Below are 16,437 nucleotides of genomic sequence, written 5' to 3'. Positions count from 1 at the left end.
TCTCAGCCCTCCATCTCCTTCATTCAATCCTGGTGACACATCTTCATTTAACCCTAAGCTAACACTATATAATGGTGCCAAAAAGGTGAAAGGGGTCATAATCCCCCTCATTTTTCAAAAATCCAATTTTTCTCTCCCCTTGCTCTCTCTCCCCTCCAACAATTTTTCCCCTTTGAGATTATTGAATCATGGTTTGGTTAGTGTGAGATACCTATAGAGACTTCAGTCTACACGATTTTGAGGAAGAGGTTTCTCACTTGTTCTTGTGCTTTCTTGGTGTTTGATCTTCAAAAAAAGAAGTAAACCTATAACTATGTAGTTGTATATGCTATTGCTTTCATCCACCATACATACATGTATTTATTTTATAATACATGTCGCTATGAGTATGGATATGCAAAAAAAAATCATATTCTCATTTTTAAAAGCTTTTATTAGTCCTTTTGTAAACTAGATGCTTTTTTAATGGTTGAAATCCATTTTTAATACATGTTTTATGGTTAGTTTATATGTAGATGCATTTTTAACAGTTAATATTCATTTCTAACACATGTTTTATGGTTAGTTTACATGTAGATGCATTTTTAACGATTGATATTTGTTTTTAATACATCTCTTATTGTTAGTTTACATGTAGATGCATTTTTAACGCTTGATCTTCATTTTTAATACATGTCTTATGATTAGTTTACATGTAGATGCATTTTTAATGATTGAAATTCATTTTTAATACATGTATTATGGTTAGCTTTCATTTATATGCATTTTTAATGATTGAAATTTATTTTTAATACATGTATTATAGTTAGCTTACATGTAGATGCATTTTTAATGGTTAATATTCATTTTTAATACATGTCTTATTATTAGTTTATACGTAGATGCATTGTTAACAGTTGATATTCATTTTTAATACATGTCTTATTGTTAGTTTATATGTAGATGCATTTTTAACGATTGATCTTTCTTTTTAATACATGTCTTATTGTTAGTTTACATGTAGATGCATTTTTAATGGTTGATCTTCATTTTTAATATATGTCTTATGATTAGTTTACATATAGATGCATTTTTAATGGTTGAAATTTGTTTTTAATACATGTATTATGGTTAGTTTACATGTAGATTCATTTTTAACGGTTGATATTCATTTTTAATACATGTCTTATGGTTAGTTTACATATAGGTGCATTTTGAATGATAAACCTTCATTTTTAATATATGATTTTGGTTAGGATTCATGTAAATGAAATTTTTAATGGTGGTTTCTCATTTTCTAAGCATGATCTAGGATTAATTTTTCTATAGAGACATTTTATGGTTAGTTTCTATTTTATTTTAATGATTAGATTTTTATCTAAATATTAATGGTTAATAATTATTTAGATTTATGCGTAGATAGTCATTTTTCTATGTAGTTACATGTTGATATGTGTTAATCTTCATGTACACACATAGGAGAACTTCAAAAGAATATATATATATGTTACAAAAAAAAGAAATATATGGTATATATGTATTTATAATACACATATACGCCAGACTCGAGGATAAACTAAGGGCGGATTCCAAATCTAGTTCTAAGGTCCAATTCATAAGAAACAATTTGGTTTAATATATATATATATATATATATATATATATATATATATATATATATATATATATATAATGTTTTTTCTGTTTGCTTGCCAGTTCAGATCTGATATGAACCCAGGCTGGTTCAGACAAGTCATGAACCAGTCGGTTCAGATCTGATCTGAACATGGGTCAGTTCAGACCAGACCAGAGCCGGGACCGATTCAAACTGGGTCTGAACCCAAGTCGGGTCAGACCAAGTCTGAACCTAAGCTAGTTCGGACCAGGTCTGAACCCAGACACGTCCAAATCTAATCTGATCCAGTTAGCAGTATAGAGCATGCTGTCAAAAAAAAAAGTTATAAAAAAATAAAAATGTACTATGTTACAATTTCAAAGAATATATATTGTTTGTATACTGTCTATTCCGATTTTGGAACTCAGAAACGGAAACTCTAGATTGGTTTTCGGTTCTAACTTGAAACACAAAAGTTATAGGCTTGTGTCTCAACTTTCCAACAACTATAAAAACACAAGTTTTCGACATTTGATCGGAGAGACACATATACGAGTGCAGAGATTGTTTTGTAAAAAACAATCACATATTTGGGAGGAAGTTCACATGTATAGGAGAAATTCACATGCACAAAAGGTAAAAAAGTCTTTTTACATCCAGATATTTGTGATTTTAGGCATAGAGAGAATATAAAAAATTGTAGGTTTTTTTAAGAAAACACATCAAATTACCCGTCTACGGTCAATTTCCAAATAAAAAACATGCATGCATCTGCAAGGCTATACTAATATGAACTACTCATGGGAGGACTCACAGCTAACAACTATACAGCCAAACTGCAAAGAATAGCTACTGCATCACTCGCTTTTTGGCAAGTCCCTCTATACTGCATCAAATTGTACATTATGATTAATTGCAAGGAGCTGTTGAAATTTTATTCCCTATATACGTTAAAATTTCTACTTTTTGGTTATTACATATCAACTACCTGAATTTTTATGACATGCCTAGTCCAATTGGAGGCATGCCTTCGACTCTATTCACCATACTTCTTGTAACATCTTTTCTGTTTGATTGAATACACCTTAAGGGGTGTTCCCCCAGCTTGCTTATCAAAACAAAGGCATGCCTAATCCTAAAACATATTAGTCGATCATGGTTTAGTAAAACAAATGACTATATAGCTCTCAACATTTGTTTCATTAACAGGACATGGAATGAGTTATTTTATCATTGAAAGGAAAAAGCCTTTTTATGCTTTAGAGGGGTATTTGAAGTGCATTATGCAAAAGGTGGCGGGCTGAACGTAATAACCAAAATGTTGGATGATAATGTGTAGCCGTGATAAGTTGAACAGTTTTTGTAATTTACCCTGGTTCTAATTATGTTCTCTTTAAGTTTGAATAATGGCTGTCTCTTGGTGAGCACAATATTTGGAAGCTAAATCAGCACCCAGACTGTGTTTTTAGAGTTTGTAGGTCATGATTTTATGGTCTCACCTCACTAGTCTATCCTAGGGCGCAGTTGAATGTGCCAACATATGGTGGCTGACTATTTGTCTTGGCAGAAGAAAAATAGTTCGAACTTTTCTCCATGTTTGATTGTAAGGTGAGCAGGCCCCATAAAACTGGGATAGATAGTCCAGCGAGACTATTTGTGGGTTGATGATGTCGTTACCATCTTGGGCACTAAATGCAAACAAGTGTTAGGATCTTCTCATCTATTTTGATGGACATATTTGCTACACATTCCACTAGCTTGACCAGCTACGGGCATATGCAACCTTCTGTAAGACATTCAGGTAGAGGGTTCATTCTATCTGGAAAATGAGAAAAAACATTACCACTGAACCAGCACCCAAAGCTGTACTTAAAAAATAGCAATGAACCATACCTTACCAAGGTTTGAAGGTAACCAATCCCTTGATTACCAATTCGAAAACTTTTAACAACAAAGTTCCTGGACGAATACAGACAGCTCTTTCTGCTGTCCAAAATGGTACTGAGACTCTGATGCCCCCGTGCACAACAATCACATGACTAGTAGAATTGATGGCGCTTCCAGCCAGCCACTACAAAACTACGTGCTTTGTTCATGAGGACACCAAACCATGGACGTCAAAAAGATTGCAATGAATACCTCTGCTAAAATAAGTCTCAATTGAAGGCCTTTGTCCTGTTTTCCAGCAACAAGCAGGGAATGACCCCGGTGGGTTTTGAACCCCTTACCTTGCCCTTGAGGGTGTAATTCTACCTGTCCATCTATCTCATTGTTAATGTGGGGCTGCAGAGACTTTGGTAAGCCGTCTCTAATGTAAGCATGTGTATAAACATCCTAGATCGGAGGTCATACACTTATGATTACAACAAAAAAAGTACATGCTTAAATGACGCCTGCAGTCTTATGTGGTCTAATTTTATTCTTTATAAAAAGTAGTAGCAAAAGTGAAAATAAATGAACAAAAGGTCTCTGCAAAAACAAATCGTTGAAAATAAACAAACAAAAGTTATAAGAAATGTCGATCGTCATTGTGTGCTGCAACATTACATTTGAAGCTGCAAATAACAGCTTTCTCAAAGAAGCTTCTTTCTTTCAAAGAAGGTTTTCAAATGCCATAGCTGCAACCCTGCCACTGATAAGCAGATGATTAGAGAAAGGAAGCTCAATGAGGCCATTCTTGAGTTTGTGATTCTGTTAAGTTCCTGCATTTCCTCCTCCCTAGAACACCCAGACAACAGAGAAAATTAAGATTGAACAGATTTGGATGCACCAAACGAGCAAGTTTTCCACCAAAAAAATACATGAGACGGCAAAAACAAATTCTAGTCTGCCAGTACCTTGTGCGTAGATAGAACATTTCTTCATGGATTGATTGGACAGACTCTTCCAACTTTTTTAACTCCATCTCCATAACCTGAAACCAAAATGGAAATTACAAGGATCAATTTAAACTTTTTGGAAGGAAAGTTTCCCAGCAATCCACTTAAACAAAGTTTGGTTTGGTGGGGTAACCAAACTTTTGAAGGTAAGTCCATCTACCAAAACTGGTTGTTAGCATTCCAAGTTGTTCAGTAGATTTGGGAATACGGGAACAGTATCATTTTTTATGTAAAACAACTCAATTTTCATCAGATGCCTATCGATTTTACTAATGCTGTTAGAATATGTTCTTCCCATCATAAAGGGATCTCAAAGCCCGTTGCATACTAATGGTTACATGCCAATAGATAACAACTGCCTGAATGCTAGATAAAGGCAAATATATGGCCTTTGCTATAACAGATGGCAACTTGGATTTGGTTTGTAACTTGGATTCGGTTTGTGATTGTAAGGGTACCTTTTTACTGATGGCTAGTCAGAGATAAACAATCACGCCATGATTAATGGTTGTTCTCGTAGGCACCCCATGATAAACCTACAATACTCGGAGCCTCAATAATTGAGCGGGTTGCAACACTGAACATTGCTTTGGAAGGTAGAGGTCATTCACAATTTACAGATTTTGCTAAATATCATGTACAAATTTCCTAGATTTTTGTGTAACAGTGCTCCCAAAAATATTACCTACACAACTCATCAATTAGTAAAATTGGTTAGCCATAGGTAGGGATGGCAGTGGACACACTATGGAAGGATAAACCACCTGAGTGTAGGGATGGCAGTGGACCGGGGGGAAACGGGGCCCCGACCCGCCTCACCCCGTTTGGACCAGGGATGGAAGAGATGAAACGGGGAATGGACCGGGGATGGAGGTTAAAATCAAAACCCATGCGGAGATGGACTTGTTGCCCCCGATCCCCCTTAAAGAAATTACTATTATACCCTTATAGATATTATAAAATCATATATATATATATATATATGCTTGTAACTCTAACATAAAACCCTTTCTCAAATCTCACTTTCCTCTAACGAGCTGCACGAGCTTCCATTTCTCTCTCCTTCCTCTAACAACGGAAGGCAGCAGTGGCAGAAGACGAAAGGCGGCAGCGGTGGAAGGACCAGGGAAATGGGGCCCCACCTCACCTTGTTTGGACCGGGGATGGATGACATGAAACGGGGAATGGACAGAGGATGGAAGTTAAAATCAAAAGCCGTGCAGGGATGGAGGGCAAAATTTTGAGACGAGGCGAGGGTGGAGACCTTGTCCCCCTCCACCCCCCCTGCCCCGGACCACTGTCATCCTTACCTGAGTGGTTTTCTTCTTCTCATAATTTGTGATTAATCAGTTTGTGATTGTAAGGGTACCTAACACCAGCTTGATTATATATACATATAACTATAACTGCAACACGCCGTTTCAGCTGCAGTACCCGTGTCGACACAAGGGCAGGTACCAGGTGCAGTGCGGGTCAGGACCTGCACTGTGCCGGTTTGGGTCTAACGCAGACCCGAACCTTGGAAAATATTTACAATCCCCCCCTTTGAAATTCTCTCTCTCTTCTCTCTCCCCGCCCTCCCCCCTCTCTCTCATCTTCCCCCTCTCTGTCTCCCTCTCTGTCTTCTTCGTCTCGCTGGCACAAACTGAGAGAGAGAGAGAGAGAAAAGTGAAACGGGAGAGAAATAGAGAGAGAAGGGGTAAGGGGAGAGAGAGAGAAGGGGGAAGGGTTGCGCCCTTCTCCTTTTATAACTTGGTTAAACCAAGTTGGTTTCATTGACCACGTTTGGACAAATTCAAACCTGGTCAACGAAGCTAAAGAAACGACCTTTAAAAAACGAGTTTTTTCTTCAACAAAGCTATATATATATATATATATATATATATATATATATATATATATATATATATATATATATATATATATATATATATATATATATATATATATATATATATATATATATATATATATATATTGGTGTCCCCATGCCCTCATTTTTTGAAATTGCCGTGTCGTACCCTCCGTACCCATATATCATAGTCACCTGTATCGTTAAAGGTAATTTCCTGGAAAGGGTATTTCTCAGAGATTTTCAGAAGTTGATAAATCTCGGAATATCTCAAAAAATCTCAGGATTTTAAAAAATTGAAAAATATAAATAATAACAAAAAACTAAGAAAATAATAAGTTTTGCACTATTTTTCTTTCAAAAATATAAAGAAACATTTTAAAGGTTTTAAAAAATAAAAGAAACAAACAAATAGCAAATCCAAACTTAAAATTTTATAAAAATATTTTCTAAAAAATATCATGATATTATTGTGATAATATCGTGATATTTTGTGTTCTGGTGATATTATGAAAATATTGCAATATATTCCTGATATTATCGACTACCTTGAAATAGCGGATAATACCGCGATATTTTCAATATAATAGGGGTGACATTGATATATATAGAGAGAGAGAAGGTGGTAGTTGCTAACTACTTTTCTAGCTAACCCCTGTGCTAACTGAGCTTTTGAAGGGTTTTCCATGTTTTTCTTAAATCTGACTATACAGGTGTGTTCTACATGCTCGATTTTATAAGAATCGACTCTTGAATCATCCAATTCCAATATGCAGGCAGGTTTTTATAAGGCTTAAAAAATCGACGGTCTAAGATTTTTTCTAAATATTCAAGGCTTAAGAAAACATGTTTTCAAGTGTTGTTTCCTAGTAAATCGACCATGTCGAACACATCTGTAAGGCAAGATTTAAGCCTTCGAAAGCCCAATTAGCACGTCGATTACACACACACACACACACACACATATATATATATATATAGATAGCGAGAGAGAGAGGGAGGGAGAGCCACTAGAATATGAGAACATAGATTTTCATGTGTTTCTTTTATTTTTTAATTTAAATCTGACTGCACGGATGTGATGCTCGGTTTTAAAGGGACCAGCTATTGAATCATCTGGTTGCGATGCATAAACATGATTTTTTAAGGATTGAAAATCAACAGCTCAGAATTTTTGTAATATTCAATCCAAAAATCGTGATAGTTGATGATTGATGATGTTGTATGTAGCTCATAGAGACATAAATGCTTCAGATGTGATTTTATGATTGCATTTTATGCATTTTATCATTGTTTTGTGTGTTATGCTTTTTTGAAAAATTTGCTATTTTTTCTGATTTTTTTGGAATTTAAATTTTTTTTTTTCAAAATTTATGATTTTTTCCGATACGATACTTATCTTATTTTGGGCCCGACTGATACGGGTTACGATACGATACTTACAACCTTGCTCAAGAAATAGGTGGAGGTAGTTACACATTTTTGGAAAAAGGGGATAGGAAATGGAGAGAAAATAGGTGGAGGTCTTTTTCCAATTGGAATCCTAGGTAAGAGGGTAGACGTGCTCAGTTTTTAGATTTAAAAAGACACGATGTGCTGAGAGTGCAGAGTGGGAGGTGAGTGAGAGAGAGAGAGAGGGGAAGGTTGGAGTGGGATTTCTATTTCTATTGGCTCCTTGAAAACAGTCTTTTGTCTGAAGCGGTTGCTATTGTGCCATTCTATATAAAAGAGATGGTAAGAATCACACACACACACACACACACACACACACATATATATATATATATATATATATATATATATATATATATATATATATATAAAGCTCAAAAAACAATATTCACACAATTTTATATTATATCCTCAAATAACTCAGTTCACTATTAATAATTCTATCACTCTCCCCAAAAAAATAATATCAATCTGGATATGTTCTATGCAATAAAAGAAAGATCCAGTTGCAGCTGTGGCACACTTCATAGTGAAAAGAAGGTCCAATGGCACTTGACGCACACCTTTCATGTCATCAATTAGTATATTTCAATTCCTAAAGTTCTTGGATGGCTTATATACCATGGAGTCCATAAAGAATGCTTCAAAGCTCTTGGACTCTGATCTGTACAGACACCATTTTGTGTTTGCTACTTCAGAAAAAAGTCATGTTTCCCACAATAGAAATACTAAAAAAAGAAAGAAAATCCCTAGTCCCTAACCCAATCTGTACCATTAACAGAGTGACCAAAGCAAAAAAAAAAATAGCATCTCCAATCCTGTTATGTGCTAGATCATAACACAATCTTTGATTTGTAAGCTAAAAAGATCAAGATCATAGTCAACTATAGCGTTTAAGGCAATTTCTTGCCAAGAGTTTTTCTCGGACTTTTTTTCAACAAGTGATTTTTCTCGAGAAAATCTTGGAAGTTTAAAAAATTGAAAAAGGTACAACAGCAACTAGGCCTTCATCCCAAAACAATTGGGGTCGGCGATATGAACCAAAAAAGGAAATCATTCTGGGTCTTCCACATGAATCCTTCTCCTCCAATCATTTCTATCCAATGCCATGTCCTCGGTGAGGTTCAAAGCATTCATATCCTTTCCTATCACCTCCATCCATGTCTTCCTAGGCCTACCCCGACCTCTTTTAACTAATATATTTTCCCATTTCTCCATCCTTCTAACTGGAGCATCATTAAGCCTTCGCCGAATATGTCCAAACCACCGTAAACGATTCTCTCTCATCTTATTTTCAATGGGTGCAACGCCTACCTTCTTACGTATCTCCTCGTTCTGAATCTTATCTTTTATTGTATTTCCACACATCCATCTCAGCTACACTCATTTTTTTGAATATGATGTCTCTTGGCAACCCAACATTCTGTACCATATAGTAAAGTGGGCCTAATAGTCGTCCTATAAAACTTTCCCTTCAACTGCAATGGCATTCTAAGATCGCACAACACTCCAGTTGCACTCTTCCATTTCATCCACCCAACCTTTATCCTATGATTTACATCTCCATCAATTTCTCCATACTTTTTAATGATAGATCCCAAATATTTGAAACAATCATCCACCGGTATTTCTTGCTCACCAAGCTTCACTACACTCCCATCACTATTTCGTTGCTTACTAAACCGACATTCCATGTATTCTGTCTTACTCTTACTCAACTTAAAACCTCTTGCTTCCAATGTTTGTCTTTATAATTCTAACTTAGCATTAACCCCAGCTCTAGACTCATCAATTAAAACAATATCATCAGCAAACAACATACACCACGGCACATTTTCTTGAATTGATCTCGTAAGCTCATCCATCACTATGGCAAATAGGAAAGGGCTTAAAGCAGATCCTTGATGTAACCCAACCGTTATAGGAAAATTGGTTGTCACCCCTCCACAAGTGCAGACATTGGTTACTACTCCTTCATACATAGCTTTAATTATACTAATGTACTTGAGAGAAACACCTTTCTTCATCATTGTCCACCAGAGAACGTCCCTAGGTACTCTATTGTATGTCTTCTCCAAATCAATAAAAACCATATGCAAATCTTTGTTCCTCTCTCTATTTCTCTCAATAAGTTGTCTAAGATGATGTATAGCTTCCATAATTGATCTTTCAGGCATAAAACCAAATTGATTCTCCGATATCATGACAACCTTCCTCAACCTAGACTCAATCACCCTCTCCCAAAGTTTCATAGTATGACTCATGAGTTTTATACCACGATAGTTTGTGCAATCTTGTATATCACCCTTATTCTTATATAGAGGCACCAAAGTACTCTTCCTCCACTCATTAGGCATCTTATTTGTCCGCCAAATCTTGTTAAAAAGATTTGTCAATCATTCTAAACCTTTCTCTCCCAAGCATTTTCAAGCCTCGATAGGTATACCATTTGGGCCAACTGCCCTTCGTGATTTCATTTTCTTCAAAGCCTCTGCAATTTCTTTCTTTTGAATCTTGCGCATGAAGTCACGATTCATCTCATGAAAAGGAATTGAGAAGTCTCCAAGATCCTGAGCATATGACTTTCATTAAATAGCTTATCAAAATAATCTTTTCATCTCTCCTTAATCTCCTTATCTTTGACTAAAACCCTTTGTGTTTCATCTTTGATACATCTAACCATACCCAAATCCCTCGATTTCCTATCTCTCATCTTTGCAAGCCTATAAATATCTTTCTCGCCCTCTTTGGTATCCAACTTGTCATAAACCTCCTTATATACCTTATCTCTCGCGTTCCGAACTACTTTTTTAGCTTCCTTCTTTGATATCATATACTTCTCTAAATTCTTATTATCACGACTCTTACTTAGATTTTTATAACACTCTCTTTTAACCTTAATAGCTAATTTGACATCCTCGTTCCACCACGATGTATCCTTACCTAGCGATGCACCGCCTTTAGACTCACCTAATACCTCCTTAGCCACCTTTCTCATAGCACCCGCTATCTTATTCCATATTGATTCTGAATCATCTTCGAGACACCAATCAGCTTCCTTAACTACCTGCTCTACAAACATTCCTTGTTTAGCTCCTTTCAGTGCCCACCACTTAATTCTAGGATCTATCCTATGTCTATCCCTTTTGCGGCATTGTCTAATTCTAAGATCTAAAATTAAGACTCTATGTTGTGTAGCTACACTTTCCCTCGGTATAACCTTACAATCAATGCAACAACCCCTATCTCTCTTTCTAAGTAGAAAAAAAATCTATCTGACTCGTATTAACCCCACTTTTAAATGTTACTAGGTGAGACTCCAGGTTCCTAAACCAAGTGTTTGCTAAGATCATATCATAGGACAAACCAAAATCTAAAATCCTTTCTCCACTTTCATTTCTTTCTCCTATACCATAACCTCCTCTCAAATCCATCCCTAATAATGCCTACATGCCCATTAAGGTCACCGCCGATGAAAAGCTTTTCTCCATAAGATATCCTTTGTACTACTCCATCTAAATCTTCCCAAAATTGATGCTTAATGGAATCATCTAAACCTACTTGAGGTGCATAAACACTAATAATATTAATAATATCCGTACCTAATACTAATTTAATAAGTAAAATCCTATCACCCTTCCTACGTACCTCAACTACATTATCTATAAACTCATGACTCATAACAATCTCTACTCCATTCTTATTCTTATTTATTCCTGTATACCAAATCTTATATCTCTAAGGTTCTATCACTTTTGCTTTCTCACCTACCCATTTGGACTCTTGTAGACATAAAATATCAATCTTTCTCCTACACATAACATCTACTAATTCTACCAACTTATCAGTTAAAGACCCTATGTTCCAAGTGGCTAACCTAATTTTATGGTCCTGGACTAACTTCTTTACTCCCACCCGTCCAACAAAGTGAGGGAACCCTTGCCTATTTGACACCACACCCGGGCCCCGGTGTGACGCGTCGCTTCCGGGCGACGACCTAGCAAACCTTGTACATTTATCACTGCCTCCGGGCCTATAGAATATAGTGCGTCGCTGAGTAGGGAACGCCCCAACGAAATTCTCATATAGGTTCATATTCATAGGGTATGACTAAGTTTTTATGCTGGCTGTCACAGGCCTACCGCAACCCTCCTCCTTTATCCGGGCTTGGGACCGGCAGTGTATAACTAAACAGTTATACACAGGTGGAGTAAAAAATAAAATTGAAAAATATAAATAATAAAAATAAAAGATAAGAAACTAGTAAAGTCTTGCATTACTTTTGTTGCAATATATAAAGAACCCAGTGTTTAGAGGTTTTAAAATACCAAAGAAATAAAATAAAAAATAGGCACAAAATATTAAAAAAAGATTTTTTCCAAAAATATTATAACATGATATTATTGTGATATTAACAGTGAGATTTTGAATTCTGACAATATTTTGAAAATACCATCACATTGATGATAATTTCGGCTTACCCTAAATTACCAATATCGTTGTGAAATTTTCAAAATGTCGGTAATATCAGTGACTATGAAAAAACTACAGATGAACCCTTCCAACTAATAAGACCAATGTTGTTAGATGCATTGACAAAGGAGAAACATAACAGCATTCATGAAGAAACAAACAACATGATTAAATAATTAAGATATTTTAAAAATCAAAGTAATTTAAAAAACAATAAGCAAGCAACAAAGAAATAATGGGATCAAATGTGAAAGGTGTGTTTTTAGGTGGTATTGTTTTTGTTTAGTGTTGATATTGTAAGGAAATACGTGAAAGTGTAACCCAAGAATGCACAAGCGTACACAAAGTCCAATAATGGACAAGCACTATGGCATTCAAACAAGAAGTCTACAAAGGGACAATATGAAAGCCTAAAAAGGCTATACAAGCATAAAAATAATGAAATATTTATTGGATGAAGCCTTAAAAGGCATAACAAATACAAGGGGGAATCACCCCTATTTATACAACAAAAGGGCTAAAAGGAGAACCAGGTCCCAACGACTCTACGTGGGACCCCCAATGCGTGTTCAAAAGGAGATTTAAAAAAAGGAAAAAATACAAAAAAAAAAAACAATCTAATTAATAGATAGTTGTTTCTATAAACAACTATGCAAAAAGATAAAAATACCCCTATCGAGTATTACAAAAGAATTACATATATATATACCCCTTAAACTTGATGGAAAAAGTTATCCCGAAAGTTTGGAAATACAAAACGAATCTTGAGAAGAAGTCCAAGTCTTCAAGAGTCTTCAAGGAAAATCTCCATCTTTATGGCATCTCAAAAAATTCTTGCAAATATAAGTCTTCAAAATGCCTTTACTGGTGATCATCCCCAAGCACCTTCATTGGATATCTCCATGATGTATCGAAGGTATCACATCTTAAAGATCCTGCATAAAAAGAACAAACCAAAAGAAGACTCCAAGTACAGAAGAAAAATATTCTAGCCCAAGAGTTGCAAATTTTCAACAACAATATATGGTAAAGAAAGAATAAAATAGTTTAAACAAAATAGTAATAACTTTTTTGAATCATTAAATATTAAGAAAGACAAGAAGAGCATCTCTCAAAGATGAAATTGAATCAACTAATTTTTCAAGAAACCATAACATTGATCATAATAAGATTTGATTATTTAAAGAACATATGATTCATTAAGAAGAGAAATAATTGTGCATAAAAATTATCTTAAATGAAATGGTGGTCTTCCAAAAAACATATGAATCTCTCAAAAAGTGTCTATTAGAGACACTTCAAACAAAACCCACAAAAGGGTATAAATGGAAGAGCCCAATAAAAATAAGTAAATCTTTATTTATGACAAAGATATTTAAGAAGCATTGAATATGCACCATGTGAAAATGTTTTAAAGACTAAAAGAACATCAAATTCAAAAAATGACTTTAATATCTTCAATCAAGTCCAAAGATTACTTGCTTAACCCGCAAGAATCACAAAGAGGCTAAGTGCACAAAGGCACAATGAAATACTCACAAAGGAGTACAAATGTAAGTCTTCAAAGAGACTATACGCACAAGAACACTAAGTTCTCAATGTGTGAAGTGTGCACAAAGGCACAGGAAGAACACTTGGAACAAGTGTGCACAAAGGCACAACACATTCAATAGATCCCAAATACACAAAGGCATAAAAATAATATAAAATCTTTATTTGGAGAACTCAAAATCTTTAGAAAAAGCTAATGAACTTTATGCATGCAATTATATGAATCATGCACATGAAACAACAAATGAAGAGATACCAACTTTTATCAAAGATGAGTTAATTAAATTTATGCATACCACAATGTGGACACAATAATCAATTAAAAGCATAATTCACTCACCCATCCTAGAGTGATTTTAAGTATAGAGGACCAAATATACATTATATATATATATACATATGTTATCAATGAAATGCACAAATTTTTAACGATAGATATTTTTCCATACACTAAAGGAACAAGTAGTAAAGATTTTTAAGAGATTCATTAAAGAATTAAAAGATCCCAAAACCAATTTGTGAAAGATGACAAATTTAAAAAATTCCATAAATATCAAGAAATGGTATTTTGCAAAGAGAGATTTTAAAAACTTATATAAGGAGAAATGAAATTTGTAAATCAACACCAATTTGTGAAAAATTACAGTCTCACAAATATCAAGGAGTGATATTTTGCAAACTTTAATAATGCAATGCAAGATGCATGAAATTATTTCAATCAATCATTTCTCATAGAAGAGAAGATGAGTTAGACAATTTTGAAAAGATTCTCAAACATTTGAATGAGTAAATTAGAGCATCGGTTTAACCATCACAAGCAATCACCTTTGGTCCTCCAAACCTCAAATATCAAGTGTATCAGCGACTAGACTAAGAGCATAAACAACATACCACTAAAGAGCCAAAAACACACACGAAGGTGCATAAAAAACACATCTTGTCTACATATAATGGCACTTGAAACGAGTGTATCAGCGACTAGAACAGGACAAAGCCAACAATGGGCTAAAAATCACACACGAAAGTGTGAACAAATGTCTCTTGTCTATATATAGTAACACTCAAAATCAAGTGTATCAACTACTAGAGCAAGAGTACAAAGCTAACTATGGGTTAAAAACCACACACGAAAGTTTGAATCAACATCTCTTATCTACATATAATGACACTTAAAACAAGTGTATCAACTACTAGAGCAAGAGTACAAAACCAACAATGGGTTAAAAACCACAGACGAAGGTGTGAATCAACATCTCTTGTCTACATATAGTGACACTTAGACAAGAAGCATAAAAATGAGAAGACACCCAAAGTAAAAAGGCTTGTAATGGAAACACTAATGCAATTTTAAAAAATATCAATTTAGACCATATTTCAAAACACTATGGTTTCAAGGAATAAATTGTCATCACAGATACACATAATTAAAAGCATCCATAATAAAGTCGATGGCCAAAGAACAAATGAGTGATACAACACACTCACAATCAGAGATCCCATAACTGTCAATTAGAGTCAAACTACAAATTGACAATTTAAAATGACATAAAACGAGGTGTACACAACTCACCCCAACAAACATCTCTGATTCAACAATAATAAGGCCAAGAAGATTGATGCATCATATAAAAGTCTCTGATGGACAACACAAAAGGCATAAAAAGGCAATGAATACTCACGAAAATCATTTTTCAAATAGGTGAGTTCATAAAAGGAACCGATATGAAAAGATAATTTCAAATTGAAAAAAACAATAATGGTAGATGACCAATCTTAGAAAAAGTGCAATCACATGCATAACAATATGTCGCATGACAACCTTTTGAATAAACATGAATCATGCTTAACATAATCAATTCTGATCAAGGAATAGATGCACTAGAGCACGTTATATACAAAAGATCTAATAATTTTAACGAGAAGACAAGAACATATTATCTTAAAAGGAATTCTTTTAAATAAAAAATCTACTATGAGACAAATGAAACATGTAATATTAAGGAAATAATACATATAAAGTTTTTAGAAGAACCTTTTACAATCTCAAAAGTAGACATAATTATTATCAATCATAAATACTTGAAGCAATAAGATGATCTAATAACTCATAGCCACATAGGTTATATAGAAGCTATGAAATTATACCAAACATAATTGATAATGCAATCTAATTTTGTGTGACTATGACACATGTTTTTAGAGAAAAATGAGTTAACAAAAATGTATTCAAAGCATCTAATACAAGATTTACTTTTTATATAAAAGTCAAATCACAAATATCGAAGATCATTCTTAAGTATAATCAATCGAGAATGTTTTTCAAAAAATTAGTTTTGCATAATGAGAAAAACATCTTAAAGTTTACCATTGTAAGGAGATATACGAAAATACAAATTACAAGGGATAACACAAGAGGATTTCATAAAGAAGTGCAAAATACACAAAAACTCACTAAGGGTTGAATACTAAAAAGCAAAAGAAGAATATTATTGAAGGAAAAATGAGAGAAGCGTTGAAATCATATGAGTATGCAAAGATATCCACGATATTAAAGAAAACATGATGACACAAGGTGTACATACAAATTTCTAAAATTTTAAGGAAATCATAAAATTCATAATGATTACCAATAATTA

General features: G+C 34.3%; 1 protein-coding gene across 1 annotated transcript in view; it reads right to left on the bottom strand.

Moving 5' to 3' along the window:
- Window positions 1-4,000: 4,000 nt before the first annotated feature.
- LOC149816859 (transmembrane emp24 domain-containing protein p24delta7-like) overlaps window positions 4,001-16,437 on the bottom strand; it is a 31,457-nt gene continuing 19,020 nt past the window's right edge. Inside the window, exons 3-4 of the mRNA XM_089987628.1 lie at window positions 4,432-4,508; window positions 4,001-4,312 (exon numbers count right to left, since the gene is read on the bottom strand). Coding sequence (XP_089843754.1) covers window positions 4,168-4,312; window positions 4,432-4,508 — 222 coding nt within the window. The 3' untranslated portion in view covers window positions 4,001-4,167. The remainder of the gene's footprint in view (window positions 4,313-4,431; window positions 4,509-16,437) is intronic.

The sequence above is a fragment of the Nuphar pumila genome, chromosome 14 (assembly GCF_984573655.1).
Source record: "Nuphar pumila chromosome 14, dmNupPumi1.hap1.1, whole genome shotgun sequence".
Classification (NCBI taxonomy): domain Eukaryota; kingdom Viridiplantae; phylum Streptophyta; class Magnoliopsida; order Nymphaeales; family Nymphaeaceae; genus Nuphar; species Nuphar pumila.
Note: the sequence above shows the minus strand (reverse complement) of the source record. Positions and strands in the feature narration are given on the sequence as shown.